General features: G+C 43.4%; 1 protein-coding gene across 1 annotated transcript in view; it reads left to right on the top strand.

Moving 5' to 3' along the window:
* The window catches only part of LOC113406162 (MICOS complex subunit MIC26-like), a 54,121-nt gene extending 35,175 nt beyond the window's left edge, over positions 1-18,946 (top strand). Inside the window, exons 7-8 of the mRNA XM_026649188.1 lie at positions 14,260-14,355; positions 18,648-18,946. Coding sequence (XP_026504973.1) covers positions 14,260-14,328 — 69 coding nt within the window. The 3' untranslated portion in view covers positions 14,329-14,355; positions 18,648-18,946. The remainder of the gene's footprint in view (positions 1-14,259; positions 14,356-18,647) is intronic.
* The last annotated feature ends 2,735 nt before the right edge of the window (positions 18,947-21,681 follow it).

The raw sequence follows: 21,681 nt of genomic DNA, 5'->3' as shown, positions 1-21,681 counted from the left end.
ACTTTCTAAGTACTGGGAATATCTTAAACTAGTTCCAATCTAGACTTCCCAGAAATTTTGTTGGGAATTTTTTTCCCCAACACTAAGATATAATCAGCTAAGGGTATTAAGAAAGAAGAGGGGAGTGTTGTGAGTGATGATTCTGATCCTGCCATGTCTGCAGATGCAAACTTTTATGGACTATATTTGAACCTTAAGGAAAAGCTTACCAATTGCTTCAAAGGATTTTGTCTACTTCAAAGTAACATTAAAATTGTTAAAGTTCATTAGTAGTAACTCCTTGGAAAAGTAAAATAGAACCCCTTATCAAACTGCTTTCCCCAATTTTGCTTTTTTGGGGACTATGGGGTAAATATTTGTGAAAATTGAGGTAGCTTTGTTGTCACCTTGGTAGGCAATGCGGCAGCATAATGACCTCCTCTTGCACTGTTTTACTAGACTCTGGACACGCCTATCATCCAGGCCTTAAAACAAATAGTACTTTGTAGAGGTAAATAGCTTATATGTGTTTAGAGAGAGAAATGTACTATTTTGTTTAATATCTTTGGACAAGTTACCTAAAATGTTGATGATAAATTCTCACAAGCTTGATTCTTTCAGAGGTAGTCTTCTTCTGAATCTGTGCCCTGTCACAGTGCTGCCAACACTGTATTACTGAAACTGCAATCTTTCAAATACTGATTATTAATTATTTTTGGCACTTTTTGCAAGAGCCAAGATGTTGACCTAGGGTCCCAGCTAAAATTGAGTGATTATTCATTCTAACCTACCTAACATTCATTTGTACTTTCAGTTCATAAAGCATACGTCCCTTCTGCCCTGTTATATGCTGCTCAAAGATCCTGGCTTCCTGCCACAGATGTGGCTGCATTTTGATGATGAAGCAGGATGTTTGGATAAATGTATTTTGTGTAGAGTATGGCAAGCATTTTGGGATCTTAATATCATTCACAATACATTATCAGCATTAATAAAGATTATTAAATGTCTGCATTTTAACTATTTTGAGTTCCTTTGAATTAAATCACCTTTTCCCCCCCTTTCTGTCCTGATTCAAACACCAGTAGCAGTGTCAGATTTCCTTCCACCAGAGAGGAGTGAAGCCTATGTTCCAGCCCTACTATGGTTCATTTCACATTCCCATCCACTCATAACTCCTGCATGTCCCTAGTTTCTCCAATTCTCACTCCCCTCTCAGCAGGCTAACTTCTCTGCTCCTTCAATCTGAGTGTAGGGTGGTTGGACTTCAAGGTACTAGGGTTCCAAAACCCCTAAATTACTTTAATCTCAGCACCGTTTAGTTGGACTTTGTTCCTTGCATGTTTCCAGCCACCCAGTCCGTAGTTTGGTACTGGCATCTCTCAAAAGACTTGTTCTGGCCTCTGGTCAGGTGATGTGCAGTTGCAGTACGTATGGTTGTCTGCAAGAGGAGGTGCAAAAGGCTTTATGATCTAAGGGAAAATAGTAATATTTTGAACCAAGAGGTGGCTTGGCAAACATAGAACTCTGTTGTGATTGGCTTTGTGTTCGGATCAGTTGTAATGATAAAGAATATTTCCTCCAATGTCTGGGGGTTAGCTACTGCACACCAGTAATTATCTTAGTAATACATTGCATGACTTATGAGACTGATATACTTGAAGAGAGGAAGGATGGTCTGGTGCAGGGGTTCCCAAACTGTGGGTCATGATGCAGAGGTCACCAGATGGGCTGTGAGATTAGGGGGAGGGGAGGGGAGAAAATGCAAGAAAGCTTAAGCAGACAGCTGGGTAACACCATCTGCTCCCGGAGCAATATTGTGCTCTTGCAGCAGAATCATGCCTTTTATGGCTAGCAGAAGGTCCCAAGCTCTATGTGGTGGATGCAGGACCAATGCAGTGAGATCAGGAAAGGTGGGGATTCCCCCCCCATTCCAGCATGCGGGGTGGAGGACCAAATAAAATGATCTGGCAGGTTGAATATGGCCCCCGGGCCTTCAATTGCCGCCTCTTTTTGTTTAGTCTGGTAGTTGGTGCCCCTGTGTAAGTAAGTGCACCAAGCTCACAGTGGTTAATCTGGGCCTGGCTACCCACCCGTAGTTTTCCAAGTAGACTGTGTAAGGTGGAGTGTTTGTTTGCGCAAAGCCAGCCTGAATACTAAGTACCAGGGAGTTGCGTTAACAGATATGAGCACAGAGGAGGTCACGGCATGAAAAAGTTCAGGACTCACTGGTGTAGTGGTTAGCCTGGGACTTGGGAGACCTGCGTTCACTTTCCTGCTCCACTACAGACTTCCTGGGTGACTTTCGGCAAATCAGTCTGTCTTGTGCCTCAGTGCTCAATGTGGATAAATACTATGTTACTGCCTCTTGGGGTGCTGAAGAGAACTACATTGAAAGAATGTGAGGTGCTCAGATGCTTCAGTAATGGGTGGGTGGGTGGTTGGGGGAGGGGGGAGCATGTAGGTACCATAGACAGATATTTAGAAAAAGAGGTGGGGGGACGCCAAGGGATGGAGGAAGATGGGGCAGGGGCAGATTCACATTTTTAGAATGACTGTATAACTTACAGTGAGAAATTGCAAAGTCACACTGAAGTAAGGTCTCTGATTCAGACTTAGGCCTCATCTACATCTAAATCTTAGGGCGACCTAGCTACATCGTTCAGGAATTTTTCATGCCCCTGAGAGATGTTGTTAAGCTGATCTAAGCCCCAGTTTAGACATCACTAGGTCAACGGAAGAATTTGTCTGTCGACCTAGCTACCACCTCTCAAGAGGTTGGATTTACTACAGTGACAGAAAAACCCCTTTTGTCACTGAAGCAAGTGTCTGTACTGCAGTGCTACAGCAGTGTTGCTACAGCTGTGCCACTGTAGTGCTTGTAATGTAGATACAGCCTTACACATGACATCATTTCCCTTGGTTTTGAAGCAATGTTAAGGCTACTAATGGAGCACAGTAGTGTTTAAGCTGCATCTTTGTTACAGCATATTGAGGCTCATAAAATCACAGCAGAAAGTTAAGCTGGTAAGGATTTGTGGGAAAACCCCTTCTGAAGGACTTAAGTACATGAAGAGTTAAAAAAAAAAAAATGCCCCTCCTGTTTGAAGTGGTCAAATGTGCCCACAGATTTAATTTTGTAATATAAACTTAAGGATATCAAAGAAACTCCTGACCCTAAATCAGAGAGAAATGTGAAGAATGAAATGAAACCAACAAATCAGCATGCAGCATTAGCACTAGGGAGCAGAGAGCCACAGATCAGCAGAGCCACAGAAGAATGACTGACTTATCATTTTGCACTAAAATTGTGGCCATGCCTTTTCTGTGAATGAGTCAAACTTAAATTGCAACAGAAACTGGATTGTGCTAAAAATGAAAGCTGTGTGTACCTGGTAATTTGCACTGGCTTGTTAAGAAATGTGGACCTTTTAATGAGTGGTTACTTTATGAGAGAATGTCTCATTTGTATTTTACATCCTGCCTCAAGTTCATGTAGAGGGTTTCCTGTTAAGCATCGTAATGCTTTGCTTGGGTTTTTCTAGCTAATAGAAATTTCAGTTACCCTTCATACAGACTAGTGAACTATAACAGCTTTGTCTCTATCTCGTATGGCTCATAGAACAGATTAAACAAATTGTGATGGCTGAAAAGTGTATGCAGACAGTTCAGTGAAGCACAGTGCCTGTAAAAAGCCAAAACAATTATTTCCAGGGAGAAGTTTACTTAGAATTATGTGCAGTGGAGAGAGTCTGTGCTGTCCGATCACTGTTTTGATTTTACTGGCCAGTTAAAGAAATACAGGTTCAAATGCGTAACTTAAAGCAACTGTACCTTTGAATTCATGGGCAATTCCATCTCTAGACTCGAGTCTTACATTCCTAGCTCCTGAGCTGCTGTGCCTCTTCCGTTGATACAAACAGCTGGATTATAGGATTGCCGTCCATCCCCTCTTTTGCAGATTAACCCCAGTTAAAAAGCTAGTCTTGCAAGACTAACAAAGTGTCCTGAAAATTGTGAGCCAGAAGAACGTGCTGTGATATAGCAACATGACAAACTAAACTAGGATGGGTATAATGTGATGTACTGGCCCTTTAAGACTGAGGAAGGAGTTATCTGGGGCTGTGCTATCCATTCCAGGAGGTTTATTACAGAGAGACCCAGGAAATGAAGCAGCCATTAATAGAGAGGAGGTAGTCCCAGGTGGCAGTTTGTGGTCCAAGACTATCTGTCTGTGTGGGACCAGAGTCTTGAAGTGTAGGTGCAGCAAAGCTCCCTTCTCTGTCAGCCATCTGGAGGGAGGCCTTGGATGAGTGGTCCTAAGAAGGGCTGCTGGAATGTGTATAGGGCATACTGGGAATGGGGGTTGGACAATAAACAGGCTCCTTCTCTGAGGGCAAGAGAGCTGGAGCTGTTGTTAGTCGCTCACGTGTTAATTGGGTGGTACCTTCAGATGACTGGGGACAGCCTGGAACCCCAGCATAAATGCTGGGGAGGAGTTGTTTGAACTTTATTGCAAGTTTGGTCATCTTATTTCTTTGGACTTTGTCACCAGACCCCTAAAGCGTTGTGGCTCTCTGGAGGCAGAAACTCACCCCAGATATGGGTCTGTATTACTTTTTAAACAGTCAGTAGGCATGGCCTTTAGTGAGTGTTTGCCTGGGGGGCTGGAAGGAAAAGGAGCAGCAGCCCAAGTATGTACTACACGTATAAAGAAATGCTTTCCAGCTGGAAAGTGCCTCCTTGCAGACATATACACTTTGCAAAGAAACTAGGGAAGCTGGTCTAGGGAAAATAGCAAGAGCCTGCTGATAGCTATGCAAAAGGAAGCTGAAGCTCTCTGTCTGTACACACCAAAATATACCTTCCCTTCAAAATCTAGCAGGAGCACACGTGGATTTTAGAGCACTTTGAAATATTGGTTCTTAACCCAGATGCTTTTTTCTCAGGGTAAAATTTGCAGAATGCAGGTGGAGAGGGACTAATGTGCACAACATATATTCTCAGAAAGTTAATGACAGCACTACTCAGACTTGCAGTACCTGGGTGCTACTTGGGTTCAATGCTCACAGCATGTTGACTTGAGTCACTCAGGCCTGGTTTACCTTACAGCATTAGGTTTGCTTAAAGCAGCTTACATCGACCTAATTATGTCAGTGTATGCACAACAGCCTTGCTCCCGTCAATGTAAGTGCCCTAATACACCGACATAACTCCACCTCCACGAGAGGCGTAGGTTTTATGTAGGTGTAGTTAGGGCCATGCAGTGTCCCTGTAGACACTGTGTTACTTACATCTATTGGTTGTCATTCTTGTCAATTTCACGGCTCTGTTGGAGCCGTGAAATTGACAAGAAAGCTGGCTCCCAAGTCCCCAGCCGGGCTGCTGCCCAGTTTCGGCTCCAAACTGGACTGCTGCCCAGGCTCCTCACTCCCCGCGGAGAGCTAGTCTGCGCCTCTGGGCTCTCTGCTCCCCACCGGGAGCCTGGCAGATGACCGGACTCTGGGCACGGATCTCTCTGCTGGGAGCCCAGCTGTCCCCCTAGTGTCTCAGCTTCCAGCTCCCCACTGGGAACATGGCTGTGCCCAGCGGGGAGCTCTGCGCTTGGTGTCCAGCCTTGTTCCCAGAGTGGAGCCGAGAGGGGGGGAGGCTGCTGTGGGGCCCTGGGAGTCCTGTCTCTCAGAGCCCCACACTGCCCCTCTTTAGTCGGTGGGAAGTGCTCCTGGTGAGGATGTGCACCACTGACAGAAGAAGGCAGTGTGGTCATGAACCACTGCAGTAATTACTGTGGTGGCTGTAAGTCAACGTAACATAGGTCCACTTAAATTTATAGTGAGGACATGCCCTCAGTTACTCTGACTGGCAACAGAGCCCCAGTCCTGCTACATGTAGGTAAATCCCTTCCTCCTGTTCATCAGCTTGGCTCAAGTCACATTGTAAATCCAACTTGTGCTTCAAAAGTCTTTTTTAAATATTATTTCCCCAGAGCAGCAGGGAAAGCCTGTCACTAGCTGAGCTCAAACCCCAGTTGGGGATATCAGTTTGGGGATGATCAGATCCATAGTCTGAACCATAGGTGTATGCAAAAAAAAGTTATAAACCCCCCCCCCCCCCCCCCAAACAAAAAAAAGATATTACTTCTTTTTAAGGTAGCTGTATTTCAGGAACTCCTTTTGGAGCAGAGGCTCAGCAATTTTCAAGACAATCTGAATAAACATATGGATTTTAGATGCTTCCAAACAGATTGAGCTTTGTATTAACATCAAGTAAAGTAATTTAAGAAGATGGATTTGGTCTTTATTTTATTTTTCTTTTGATTTAGGAAAATACATTACAAAATATGCACCTTAGCACTCTGCCATCACTGGAAATGACATAATTTGTCACAAGTATTCAATCCGCTTCATCCCTTTACAACAACTGAGAGTCCCAATAAGATACTGCCCCATATCCCACAATACCTCAAACTCCACCCTGTGCCACCTGTATTCTAGCAACACCCAAAAAGCCAAAAGAAACAGTTGGGCCATGCAGCATGCCCTAAATGTTAGTAAAATTGGACTATTTTGAGCCTTAAATGAGTAAAGTCTTGGACATCAGTCTGCCAGCTTTACCCTCTTGATAGTGAGGGTATTCTAACTCGAGAGCTGCTACAGTCTATAGCTGCAGCAGTATTGCATAGGGGGAGAGGCAGTCTCTCAAGTAGGCACATCCAAGTATCATATAGAATTTAATAGGTTAGAATAAACCCCATCAGTTCTACTTGGAAGCCGGTTGGTAACCAGTACAGATCCCAGAGCACAGATGCCATGCTCTATATATTAAGTAGGCAGGTAGCTGCAACTGTTTCAACTTGAGTATTCATAACACTTAGCTTCAAATACTTCATATTACAATAGCTGAAGTGTTAAAGGCATGGATTATGGTATCTACTCTGCTAAACAGAGTTGTTGGTCCAGCCAGACCTCCAAGTTATAAATGTAGGAAGGAAACAAATGGTGAACATGTAGGTGCAAGAATCGAGTCTGATATAACCCCCATGAGCAGATGAGGTTTTCTCAGTTAGATGCTGGATTGCAACGGGGATTGACCCTCCGTAACAGGTTTCTAAAGAGGATAGCAGGAAAGTCATGGGTTCCTGTGACTTTTGCTTCTGTCTGAACTGTAATGCTATGAACAAATTGTTAGAAAAGGCAGCCCACTCTTGGATGTGTAGTATTATTCTGATAGCTGGCTATGGTGCTTCTCTCTCTTTCTGTATAGAAGGAAAATATGCACACAAGTGATTCTAATCATTTACATCTATTTCTTCTGGGTAATTAATTTTTAAAAATTGTTTTTAATTGATAGAGTGATGGTTAATATCTGTCTTCCTTAGGCATTAACATCGGGGGTATAAAATGCCCTGAGATCTACTTTTAATTGCTAACTCAAATATTGAAGGTTTAAAGCAAATATATTCTGTGCAGTCATTTTCTGTTCAATATTATCTTGACATTCAAATGGTGCTTTTCATCCCAAAGGATCCCAAAGCACTTTAATTCTTTTACTGTTGTACACACTGTAGGGAACACAGCGTCAGCCCCCTTAGGGTCAAAACATGGCAGATGTTTAACAACACATAACAACACTACCCACAGTTTAGGGTAGAAAGTGAAAAGTATAGTATCTGACTGAAACTGTAGGGGAAATTTAGGTAGCCAGAATGGAATTATCTGTACTGGCACTCCTACGCTTGCAAAAGGTGGCTAAGTGGCCTAGGTTCCTAAATCCCATTTTTCAAAAGCGGCTTGGGAATTTGAGCTTAAATTTCATATATGTCAGAGTCAAAAGATGACCCCTCCATCTTCAACACTGTGCCCCTAAATAGCAGACTGGGGCGAGTGATCCAAGGCAGAATTCTACTATTGGGTCAACACCACCATTTTCTGCAGTGTTTGGTTGGTTGTAGGAACTCTGCCATCCAAGTTCTATCCGTTTCTGACCTTTGTTAGCTTTTTGAGGCTCACAGCATATGGTGATATTTGTTACTTTGGTTTAATCCTGAAGACAACGTAAATCTAAATAGATAGTGCTGTCATATACAGCCTTTAAAAAAAAAAAAAAAAACCTCATGGATATGTCTGATGTAAAGAGGGGAGTGAGTGAGCACATGTTAAGGACTCCATTGATTATTCAGCCTGTGTTTTTATTGAACACTTTTTTTGTCTCCTCTGGTACTCGGAAAGTGTATCCAAAGAGTATCCTTAAAAAAAAGGTATGTACTGTCTGACCAAAATAGGGGCATAAAAGTAAATTTACTTATAATGTATACAGTTTTGATTACTTTGCTATTTCTCATATATTTAAATTTCTTTTTTCAGTTTTTGTTAATGCTTTTACACACGAGATACACGCCAAAAGAAAAAGCTTCTTTTCATTTCAGACATTAAATAGTTTTGCCTGCATCTAGCTTTAAGGCATTAGAATGAATCTTGTGCACAGTTATTGCTCATATACAGATCCACTTTGGGAGAGCTAATGTAGTGTTATGGCATTTCCGTCTACTAAGAGATCAACTATTTGATGAAATCCTTTGGTTGGTATGATGTCAACAGATTTTTCCATGAGTTTAGTTTTTTCTTTTGTGGAAAAAGAAATTAGCCTAAATTCTGTTTGTTTTGGCATTTAAAAAACAAAACAAATGAGAGGGGGGGGAAAAGCAATGTCAGAGCCCTCAATGAGTAATTTAATTTTAGTTCATTTACCGAGGAGTGAGCAGTGATTTAGATCTGTCCTGACATCAGTCACGTTAGGAAACTGAAATTATTCACCCACCCCTGAGGAAACACTTCACATTTTAGAGTGTAGTACTTTACAAGATTTATTTTTGTGTTCTTTATCCATGTGTTTTCAAGTGAGTGGGGTCAGCAGATGTGATTTCATTTAAATATGTAAAGAATGTGCCTGGTGTCAGAACAGGAGGCTTTCTTTTTTTAGGGGAAGGAGAGGTCTTTAAAATAAAAAAGCCCCAATGCACATGTCTTTAAATACAGTAAATAAAAACCTGAGACCATTAGACTAAGCTTCAATACTTATAAAATTTAAGTATATTTGTATGAAACTCCAAACACTTTGAGAGACATGGTAGGAAGAAATTCTGCAAAGCAGTTTGGGGCGGAGGGGAAAGGAGAAGAAAAAAGAAAAGCCTGAGTTGTTTGAAATAAGTTACTGTGCAATCCAAATCAATGGGACCTTGCATGAGGGAAACTATTTGCAGGATTGGGATCCACTCCTGCAACCACATCCGCATTGATCATGTTTACATATCTATCCTGGCTAAAATGGGGTTCTGCATAAGGATCCAGCCACGTGGATGAATGAGGCTTTATTAGATGGTAATATTTTTAAGCAGGGATTTTTTTTTGTGTCTGTAAAAGTTAATGCATCCCTAAAGGACTACTGAACTGATATATAAACATAATTGTTTGTTAAATGTTGACAGCATGCTTGGTGATTATAAAAAATAAAGGAAAATGTGGTTCCTTATTCATAGAGTTTATATGTGAACTCCCATTACAGTTTAACTGTATTGTGAAAATTTAATTTGTCTCAAACCTTAGCGCCAAATAATTTGTTGCTCACAATTGTACTTAGGTGAAGTTAGTAAAGTATTCTTTATTACTATAGAGAGAAAATTAAATTAAATTTCAACCACATGCTACAGTAGCACACTTATATTTGGAAGTGTTTTGGAATTGCATAAAAGGGGGTTGTTAAAACCTGATGTAAACAGGCTAAATCCACTTGGAAGCAGATATAGCAGAGCCTCATCATACCACAGAGAAGTCCAAATGAGTTTAACTAGGAGTAATGGAATAAATAAAGCAAAAGCTTAATGTCAGAACACTTGTTGAAGTAGTACGGTCTGACTGTGGAATAGTCTCTCAGTGGAAGTTATGGAAATATTCTTAGTGAAGCCCATTTAAAACTAGATTTGAATATATGCTGTAGGGAACATTCTTGCATTGGCAGGGAGGCTGAAAAGATGCTCTAATAAGCCTTTCTTCAGTCTTTAATTTCTGTTATTCACTGCAGAGGTAGCGTGAGAACACACTTTCAAAGGGTATAGTATAAAAGAGGTCTAGTGTATAAATCAACACGGAATTCTAGGAATGTAAAATGGCATCTACAACATCTGTGGGAAATTTTCTACCTCTGTAATTAGTGCAGACAAAAATGAATCAGTTAAAGTATCTTTCACTGAACTACTGTTCTTCCATTACTTAGTGTTAAACCAAACACTGGATGGCTGAAATCTAGAAATACTTTTGGAGCGATTTTGTGTGTGAGAGGGAGAGAGAAAGTGAATGTCAGATTCATCGACCATTTCATTTTGCAAGAAGTGATTGTCCTTTGGGTTTCCGTCAGTGTGGATCCCAATGTAGGTGCACATGAGACTGGGTTTTTTTTTTTGGAATAGCCGTGTCCCTGCTCTGTGCTCCCATGTGAGGGTATAAAGAGTGGGGTGGCCGTGACACTCCCTAAGTTCCCTCTTATCACCCATACCAGTGAGATGGAATCTAGTTGGTGTGCAACTGCTAGACTTTAGGTTTGGCCAAACTTCTTAAAAATTTTCTGAAACTCTTCAGAACTACTTTTTCCTGTATTTTGATCACTCTAATCTGTTCTAGTGCTTGTTGAACCAAAAACCACTAAGCAGACAGGGACTTAGAATTGGTGGACTCAAAACCTGCAGGCATCAAACAAGTCTAGACTGTCCTGTGATGAACTAATTCTTCTGAAAGATGGGCACAGCATATACCTATTCTGCTTGGGAGAGTCCCACATCCCAGGCAAGGGCTCAGTCTGCCTCTGCTTCTCTGAAAGAACCTGCAATTTGAAAGGCGTGAGGCTGAAGCTCCCATCTGCAGGAGCAATCTGTGGTTCTTCTGTGTCAGGATCGTGACCAGGGCTGTTGGGACTAGGGGTCAGAGCAGGGTCACACTTGAGGCTGAGAGCAGCATAGGAGTTCATAGTAAAGTTCCAAGCCAGGGTTGATACTAAGGATTAGAGTCCAAGTCAACTTTCAGGGTCTGAGTCAGGAGGTGAGGTCCAAATCGAGGTGAGGTTTAAGCCAGGAGTTCAAGAGGTTCAAGAACATGGAGCAGGAGTGGTCAGTAAAGGTACAGGAGATCTGTGCTGTTGCCTGGACACTTCCTGGAACATCCCTTTGGTTTATAGAGAGTCAGGAGCCAGGAGGCTGCTGTCTGTCAGACCCCTTGAGGTGGGGCTTCCTTTTGTCTGTGTCCTCCGTGGGTCATGGGTAGTGGAGCACAAAGTTATTATAGCTCCCACTGGGTGGCGGCATGGAGATGTCCTCTGCCTAGCAGCTCTTCAGGCCTGGGTTCAAGACCCAGAATATAAGGACAACTAGATCTGATTCCACTTTCAATCTCAAAGACCTCTTTAATGCTCAAGCTTGCATCTTCTAGTGTTCCATCTATTAGGCAGGTGGCTCCAAAAACTGCACAGAAACCAGATGAAGCATCAACATTGGCATTAGTACTGCGCCTGGCACCAAAGCTGTCAACATCTCAGAAATGGAAGCAAGGTGCTGGAAGAGGCTTTCTGAGACATGAGCTTGAGAAGGAGCTTGGTCGTCTCATAGAGAGACAGGAGGATGTTGGGTGACAAGTCATCCAAGTCCTGCAGGGCATTGAAGATGGATGAAAAGGAGCAGACTCCACTGGGCCTGGCATCAGAAATACTGCCCTGTGGATGTTGACTCTGGCACTGACAGGATGGACTCAGGATGCACCAGAGCCACTCTCAGCATCACCTGCACTCATATTGCCTTACCAATCAATGCTAACTGTAGAGTAGATGTACTCCTCATAATACCCGGGACATGCCCTTTTGCTGGTGTCCAGCAGGGACCCATCTCTGCTAGTGTCTGAATGGTGCCACCAGGAGACCCTGAGAGTCTCTACAGCTCTCAACCACTAGCATGCCAGGATTGGCGCTGGTCTGGCCTTCAACCTGCTGCCCTGTCTGTACACATATGAAACGCTACTTTAACACTGATGGGGCTATAGAGAGCCCACCAATCCCTGGCTGTTGTGGAAGAGGAGGAGCCCCTCCCCCCCATCCCATGGCTTTGTTAGCAAGACCTCAGTCACTGGAATACAGAGAGAGGAGCAAGATCAAAGCTTTCACTTTCTGAGGACCTCTACTCGTCATCCATGGACAAGGTGGTAGCCTCTGCAGTGAACAATTTCAAGGCCTTTCAGGAGTTCCTGATCCAGATTGCAGTCACCTTGGTTTCTCTACAACTCTCTGGCAAAGCTCCCTCATGAAGGGAGAGAGGAGCTGAAAGATATCCTAAAAGGAATTTTTTTTCACACAACGCACAGTCAGCCTGTGGAATTTCTTGCCAGAGAATGTTGTGAAGGACAAGACTATATTCAATCAGATGTCCAGTCAGCCTCTCCTATGTCTTCCCACCTGTCTGGGCATGATATCACAGAACCAGGGTCAAATATTGCAACCAGACACATAATCATTGCACATGTTGGCTGGATGAGCAGGACCGGGAAATTATTTTACAAAGCTAGGAACCTTCCACCAGGAAAACTGTTCCTCAAAGTGGAAAAGATTTCCCATATGGACAGCCCAGAACTATGTGAATTCAGTAGAGGCTCTGACAATAAAGATTCTGGACTATACACTTCTCCTGATACAGGCAGGTCTACTGTCTAGCTCCCTTAAAATCCATCTTGCAGTAATATTGGCGTCTTATGCCCCAGTAAAGGCTCCTTCAGTCTTGTGTGCCTCAACGGTCTTCTTCATACCTGCCCTCCATTTAGAGACCCGACTCCCATATGAGAGCTTAATGTTGTTCTCCTACAGTGCCCATCCTTGGCTGCCGGACCCCCAGTTGCAGGGTTTGCGGGGGAGTTTTTGCTTTATTATGCCTATGCAGGTTCCAGGTTGGCTGAGGAGGTGGTATGTGCTATTCAGCTTCCTGAGTTCATCAGTAATCTCCCAGAGAGATTACTAAGCAACCCAGGAAGCTGAGTAGCAAATACTGCCTCCTCGGCCGCCCTGGAACCTGCATGGGGCATATCTAAAGCGTCTTTGCGAGAGTGAAATGCTTTTCCCCAGGGCAGCTTGGGGTCTGGAGAGGGGAGGCTGGCCCACGGCTCCTCCAGCCGGTGGGGGTGGGGGTGGCACTCGGGGCTCTGGCGGCGGGGGCGGGTCAAGGAAGGAAGGGGCAGAGCCGGGGGCTAGCCTCCCAAGGGGAGTTCCACCCACGAGACCAAGCCTTTCAGATTTTCTCTGTGCTTCTTCATGGCCTTATCCAGCACATCGAAAGGCCAAGCCATCTCATCCCAGAGAATCTCAAAGGGGATCACACTGTGTATTTCCACCTGTTATTAGTTGGCTGGTGAGCTGCTCCCTCTGAACCTCAAGGCACACCCCACTAGGGCATAAGCAACATCCGTGGTCTGCTTCAGAAAAGTGCTGATCTGTCCGGCAGCCATGTGGAGCAGCCCATTGGCTTTTATTATACCCTTGACATGGCAACCAGAGCATATGCTAAGTTCGAAAGAGCTGTTCTTCAATCAGCCATTTGATTGATACTCCTTACTCGCATGTCCTGAGAGCATACTGCTTGCCAGTCACCTACAGGGGGAACCAGACTGACGCATACCCAGAGGGGGAGATCAGCACTAACAAAGGTTATGCAGATATGACTGAATGCACACATTTCTTGAGTAACAATGCCCCATTTTTACATAGTCACTTTTAAAAATAGAGCTGCACTTTAATGTTTCCATTAATGTATTCTTAATTACTGTAGCTAACTCCTGACAGTTCCAAAAGTAGACTGAGTGACTGATTCATAGACATTATTTCATACTTTAACTACCTCAGTAAAAATGTATTTATGTACCCTGCAGTACCTATGGTTCTTTGAGGTGTTGTAGTCGGTGTGGATCCCATGCCCTCTGTCCCTGCTTTTTGCCGTCCTCAGCAACACAGGCTTTGACTTGTGAGGAAGATACAGACACGTGCACTGACTGACACTAGCATTTAAAAATCCCAGCCTTGTTTACGTGAGGTGTGGGTGCACCTACAGTGGGATCCACACTGGTTACATAATCTTGAAGAACCACAGTTACTGTGCAAGGTAAGTAACTGTTCTTTTTTTAGCTCTTGAAGAGGGTTTCTGTTCTGGCAGAATTGTTTACCATGGGTTGGGCTTCATTTTAAATACTGTGTTTTCTTTTGAAGTCTGAAGCCAACAATGACATGCCAGTGGAAGTACACGTCAATTCAGGTGAAGAAAGAACCATGAAGTAGAATGCGCCATCACTTCCCATCAAACAGGTAAAGGACAAGGATTGGTCACAATTGTTTCTCAAAAGAGTCTGGGCAAATGAAGGCAGTGTTGTCCTGTGCTCAGAGCAGGAGATGTGGAAGTGACTAGAGTTCTGTTTCTGACTTTGCTACTGACTCATTGTATAACTATGGGCAAGTCACATGACCACTCTAGCCTTCAGTTTCCACATTCCTGGAATTAGGGTAATCAACCTTTTTAAAGCAGGTTAAGATCACAGGACAAAAAAATGCTATGTAACTGAAGAGTATTACTGCTGTTTATTGTTAAAAATGTAGAATAATCTGTGGCATGAATGAGGTTTGCATTAAACTCTGCTGCCTCTACATTTTTATTTGATAAGATAGTGGACCTGTTTAAAATGTACATATCATAGTTCTATAGCCAGCCAATTTTTTAAAGTGCTGCTTTGAAGTTTGCAAATACAGTAGAGAAATGTTTGGTTTGGTTTTGTCTGCAAGATTGACAGTGTGGTTGACAGATGCAGTGTCAGTTCTCTGGGCTTACCTGCCAATACACTCATCTTTACCATTTTCATCTGTGTTACACAAAAGAATGATTCTACTCTAGAAAGTGACTGTAAAAGTGATATTGTGGGTTCGTGTTTGTTTCTCAAAGACTTCTGTATCAAATAAGCTCAGTTTACAAGCAAAATGTTCCTCCCCCACCTCAACTGCCAGCCCTGTAAACTCCATCTAGGTTTGAAAAACAGGTTGAGGTCATTGAATTTCATGAGTCATCAGCACTAACAAAGATTCTGCAGATATGACTGAATGCACACATCTCTTGAATAACAATCCCTTATTTTTACATAATCACTTTTAAGAATAGAGCTGCACTTTAATGTTTCCATTAATGTATCCTTAATTACTGTAGTTAACTCCTGACAGTTCCAAAAGTCGGCTGACGGATTCATAGACAATTCATACTTTAACTACAACAATAAAAATGTATTTACCTTTTTCAAAATAGCTACATAAAATAGAAATAAACATGATAAGAAAGAGGAGAAAAGGTTTGGCTTGAGTGAGAGGCATGGGGGGAAAACAAAGGAAGAGGATGTGTAATTAAAATATTTTTTCACTGTGAATTAGGAAAGATCTAAATGCTACAAAAACATTAATATTGTCTTCTGTATATAAAGATGCATCTGCAAGTGTCAGGTTAATCAGAAACATGAAATTGTCCTTCCAGTACCACTAGATATTTTATATACAAATAGACCTATTTTCAGCTGTTTTTATTTCACCTTTTGAGAACTTACCTAAATTATTTGTTTCTAATTAAGCAAAGGGAGGGGGGAATCATACTCTTAACATTCACTTTACACATTTATGTTTTTCAAAGCTCTGTTCCCAAAATCTATCAGTCCCAGTACTGGACTCACACTATGCAAATAAGTTTGAACAACATCTCTAGTGCAAGCTGGTGTCTGAAGTCCTGATTTGTGAAGTGTCTCTGGTGTCCATTTTATTTACTTAACACTTTTAAACATTTAATTCTTTAAATATGTTTGAATGGTTAAAAGGGGGAAGTGTAGCCCTTGAAATACCACTTACTTTTCCATAAGTTATCTGTAGAGACGCTACAATTAACTTTTTATAAATTGAGCCACTTAAAAACCTCAGTCCTTGGCCTGAGAGAGATGGGGAAATTCTGTGTCTTTTGTCAGCTGTGCTGATAAATGGCTGGTGAATTGTGATCACTGCTTAGATTAGAGTCTATAGACTTTGCTTGAGTCAGGGCTTTTTGTTAGATTTGGGTAATCCCAGCGCTGGAGATCAGTACTGTAAGCTTTTAACAAAACACATTTTTTCTACTTACACTGCTTAGGATATATGCTTAAGTATGTCAGATTGTGCTTTTTTTCTTTTTATTTCATTCTCCTTTTAAGTCACTTGCAATACTAATATTTGAATCTGGCTACTAAAATAAGGCAAAATCAGGCCCATTGATGGGGAGGGGCAAAGGGGGCAATTGCCCAGGGGCCTGAGCGATTTAAAAGGGCCCGGGGGCCCCCGGCCGCCGCTGCTGCAGTAGTGAGGGCGGTGGCCAGGAGCCACAGGCCCTTTTAAATTACCCGGGTGGGCCGCGGGGCCCGCTCTGTTGAAGCAGTGGGCTGGGGAAGTCGGTGGCTGCCCCACGCCACCCCTGCAAGGAAACGTCTCCTCTCCGCTGCGGGCCCCAGCACCAGGCAAGTAGGGCTGGGTGGTGGGACCACTCTGTGTGCCCAAGCTTCAGTTAAAAAACAACAAGGAGTCCAGTGGCACCTTAAAGACTAACAGATTTATTTGGGCATAAGCTTTCGTGGGTAAAAAACCCACTTCTTCAGATGCATGGAGTTAAAGTTACAGATGCAGGCATTACATAATGACACATGAAGAGAAGGGAGTAGGGAGCTTCAGTTGTTCTGTCCCCTAGGACTGTACTGGGAGAGGGGATCCCTGCTCTGTGCTGGCTCAGCAGGGCTGGTGAGTGCGGCCAGGGGGCAAGGCATGGGGGAGTGGGTCTGTGGGAGTGTGTGGTGGGCTGTGAGGGGGTGGGGGGCGCTGGGCAGTGGGGGAGGTTTGTGTGTTTTGGATTGCTAGACACGGGGGGGTGCTTGGCGGGGGGGCGGCCTGTATGTGTTGGGGTGCTAGGCAGTGGGGGATCTGTGTGGAGTTGTAGTGGAGGGGCTGTGGGGAAGGGCTTTGGGTCGTGCAGGGTTGGGGAGATCTGTGTATGTCAGGGTGCTGGGCAGTGGGGGGTCTGTGTGGAGTGCTGTGTAGTTGTGGTGGGGCTGTGGGGAAGGGCTTTGGGTTGTGCAGGGTTGGGGAGATCTGTGTGTGTCGGGGCGCTAAGCAGTTGCGGTGGGGCTGTGGGTGGGGGGAGGGCTGGGCAGGGATGGTGGTGTGCAGGGCGCTGGGGCTGTGGGCGGAGGAGGCTGGGCATAGGGGTTGGCAGGGGTTGGTTGGGGGGGCTGTGTGGTACGGCATGGACCCGCCCCAGAGGGGAAGGGCATGCTGGCAGCACAGGGCTGGGTGGGCCAGTGGGCGTCAGGTGGCTGCCAGTCTGTAAACAGTGCTCTCGCACTTGGCTGGACAGAGCAGGGCCGCCCCATCCATGTCATGCCCCATTGCCCCTGGCCGGCCCCTCACTCTAGGTACTGACCTCCCCGCACCATGTTCTATTGCTCCTGTGGGGGCCCACAAATATGTTTGGCACCGGGCCCACAAAAGGTTAATCCGGCCCTGGCTCCGAGGCACGTGCGGGGTGGTACCAGTGGCGGCAAATGCAGCCAGGCGGGCACATCCCTTTCTAGGGGGCCCATTGACTGTTCCACCCTGGGGCCTGGAATTGCTGTCCACAGGCCTAAGCAAAATCCTGCCCTCACTCATCTGAACTTGCTATAGGATAGGTCTTTGGGTTATGCTGTTAGGACAGAATGACTTTGCAGCGATGCTGTGGAGACCCCCTTTAGCAATGTTTCCCAAATGGTGGGTTCTGGGAGGTGTCTCAGTGCCCCAAAGACACCCCCAAATCCCACAATCTCACTTCCCCTAGGCAGCAGGCAATGCCAGTGTGGAGGAAGCAGGCAGAGGCGAAAAGTGGATAGTCAGCAGCCTGGTTAGACAGGAGAGAGAGGTGATGGGGCTGCAGGAGGGGGCAGGGCTGGGAGAGGACAGCATGGGGGCTGGGAGGAGCTGCGCAGTGGGCTTGGGCTGAGATGGGGAAGAAGTGGGGGCCTGGAGAAGGGGAGCCAGGGGATAGTGGTGTATCCCCAAAATTAATGTTTACTATTGGTTCTTCATCTATCTAATTTTGTTAACTTTAATGCAGTTACTCTGGATTTACACCAGTGTAAATCAGATTAGAATCAGGCCCTGTATATTTAACAGGTGTGAAAAATTGTTCAGTGGTAAAAGGTATTGGTTACTCGAATTCAAGTTGGGATGTATTGTTGGGGAGTGCTCTCCCCACTTCCTATGTTCCCCAACCACAACATTCCCCAGCCAGAGGAGCAAAGTTCTCTGTGGCTTATGTGATAGTTATAGTTATATATGAGCTCCTTGCAGCAGGGTTTTGCTATGTGCTTTGTACAGCACCTAGCACAATGCATTCTACTATAATACCAATAAGTAAATCACTGCACTACAAAGATATCTGTATTTATCAGCATGTGCCTTGAGCAATTGCTGGTTAAATTGCAAACCAAAATAAGTATGTTTTTAATTGCAAATTAGCAGTGGCAAAAAATAAGCCTATGATATTAATTTTATTTCTTCCCCTTCTTTGGACACAGGTGCATAGAAGATTTAGACAAGATCAACATTTTTCTATATATATATAGAGAGAGAGAGAGAGAGATGACTGAAGAATCTGTTTTGATTACAAGTATAGTTAACCTGTGTTCTGCCTCAGGAAGGACTGACTTTGCACTATCTGGTACTCTGGTATGGATTCTCTGTGAATGGACACTGCCTAGGATTTGTCAGCATGGAAACTTTTAGGCCTCAGTCCTGCAACAGCATCCAGAGAGCTTTAAGAGTCTGCCCATACAGAGCCTACTGGAGGATCAGCACTGCAAGTAGCAAGTCTCAGAACTCCTCAGTCTCTCGTTACTATTTATATACATAATTAAAATTAAAATTCAATACATTTGTCATGCTTTTTTTCCTTTCTCTTCTCACATTCTTTAAATGAACTTAATATTATCTGATATTTGCACCGTTTCTGAAGGGAAGTAAATTAGAATGATTCTCAGGGCCAGCTAACAATGTTTATTATTTTTTTTAAAACTGGGGGGGGGGGGGGGCATAAGTAGCATTTCAATAGTGTAACATTGGTTAACAGATTATCAATGAAAACAATTACAATGACCCTCTGTTTTGTCTGAGTCTTCCCTCTTTTTTATACAAATCTTCTGCCTCATCTGTTCCAGTGGGAGGTATATAATGGAGCATCTGTGAGTTCCTTTCTAGTAGATGGATGGGAATGGAGTTGTTTATGTTTGTTCCTTTTTTTGCTTGAATGCACAGCTCAGTGAGGATCGGAATGTTGTGTTGGTGGGAACCAGCTATAGCATAACCGGTGACTGTTTCCTTATTCTCAGCCAGGCGGAGGAGAGACTGTGGAACAAAGGGAATGCAAAAGGATTTTCAAGATTTCTAAATGGTTCTGTGCACAATAGATACCCTTTTCATTATTTGCTGCCACATACATTAATCATATCCAGAGTGAGAGATTCTTTGAAGATTAATGAAATGTCAATAGCTCACAGCATTTAGCCTTTGTTAGTGAGACTTTAATACTTGCAAATTAACTCAAACGGGTATATGTAAAATACCCTATGCAGTGCTTGGCATGTTTTAACATCCTAAAAAGATCAGGCAAGAGGATAAAAGCAAATTGGGTCAAAAAAATATTCAGCTACTACCTGGCAAATGTTCTTGCTGCGTTTATTCCATGGATTATGAAAAAACACAAATTTTGCAATACAAATATTAGCTTGTGGGGGGATATTAATCAGGGCCACCTCTACAGCTCAGCCAGAGTGCGTATGGTTACCTAGAATCATGTCCCAGCAAAACGTTCCACACATGTTTGAGCAATTGATGCTGGATTGGGTGGTTGTGCCAATTCACTGAGGGACGCGGAACCCCTTTTTTAGCATGAAACTGCACAACAGTCTTTGGTTTTATCCGGCTATAGAGTACTGAGGTTGTGTTTCTAATGTTAGCATATTTAAAAAAAAAAACTCAGACCAACCCAACGGAATTCATCCACCAACCTAGCAACTGCCTCTCCGGGAGGTGGATTACCTACACCGATGGGAGAACCCCTCCTGTTGGCATAGGTAGTGTCGACACTGAAGCACTACAGCGGTGCAGCTGCAGTGCTGTAGCTGTGCCCCTGTAGAGTTTCAAGTGTAGACAAGCCCTCAGTGTACTCTCTCTTCCATCACGTAAGTCTAACAAAACACTCACTGTTTTTTGTTCCAGTGTACACCACTCCAGTACAAATACAAATTGCTGCTTCTCTGGTTCAGGAGAATAACATCTGGTATGTGTACTTTTCTCCCAGAGAAAACAATTAGTTCTGGTTCAGTTAATTAGAAAAGCAGGTGTAGGTGCATAAATCAGTAGTGTTAGGCATACAGTATATAATACCTTTGTTCTTGGTGCAGAATGTAAAACTAATACTGTGTGTATTGTTACATTATTTTAAAACAACATCCAGATGATTCAGAGATTTTGCATCAGTATTTGAAGAATACAGTGGTTTGAAGAATCCATAACTGTAGTATTTTGTATAGTACCCAAATCCCCAAAGAAGCTTGAAACTAACATTGCCAGAATGTATTTTCCTACATCTCCCATATTCTGATTTGTTTCTGTAACTTAACAAATGTCTTGTGTTCAGCACTGTTCAGATGTGTAGGTTGTGGAGGGTTTAAAGCTACTGCCCCTAACATTTTTTGCTTGTTGGCCATTGGCCTGATTTTTCAAAGGTGCATAATTTGCTTTTAAGTTAATTTGTGAGTGCTTGACCCCTGATGGAATTGGGCCATTCCAGAGCTTTCTTTAAAGCCATCACTGCAATTTTGTATTTAGACTATTTATATTCAAAGACACACAACCTGTTTTACCAATCTGGCTGTCTCAGGGGTAAAATAAAAGTGTGGTGCCTTGGCTTAGTCTGTTTATTGATAGGAACAGAAAATGAAGAAGATTAGCACCAGGACTTAGATGCTCAGATACCACAGAGATGAGTGCAGTATAGATGCGTGGATAGACTGATAAACAAGAAAGTGTTAACAGCATGGAAATTACTATGGTTTAAATATCTCTTTCTGGATGTAATTAATGAAAGATTGCAAAAAGAACAACAGAAGAAATGGTTGTGAAAATTAACAATTGCAAATATCTCCACAGTCAAGATGCAGGTACCCAAGTTAAAAATGTAGCTTTCCTTGCAGCAGTGAAGGAACTGCAGTAACAAGGAGGGAAACCAGAGCTGCTGCAGATGAACAGGACCATCATGTGGATGGCCCTCTGCAACCTACAGATTTTGGGGTATTGGTGTTGTGTATTCTGACTCCTTTTTTCCATTGGAGGGAGGGACAGATAGACAGACAAACACACACACTTGTGCATGGCAGAAGCTTACAAGGGTAATTTTTGTGGGTATTACTGTACAATAGGGATGATCTAGACTTAAGTTACTAAGATTTGAAAATTTAGCCATTGTGTTTGTACAGTAACTTTAATTTTCAATATCTCTGTGGGCTTTACCATGGTGGCTTCGTGTTATGACCTATTACACTGATAACAATT

This window comes from Terrapene carolina, unplaced genomic scaffold (genome assembly GCF_002925995.2).
Source record: "Terrapene carolina triunguis isolate 2854851 unplaced genomic scaffold, T_m_triunguis-2.0 Scaffold23, whole genome shotgun sequence".
NCBI lineage: Eukaryota > Metazoa > Chordata > Testudines > Emydidae > Terrapene > Terrapene triunguis.
Note: the sequence above shows the minus strand (reverse complement) of the source record. Positions and strands in the feature narration are given on the sequence as shown.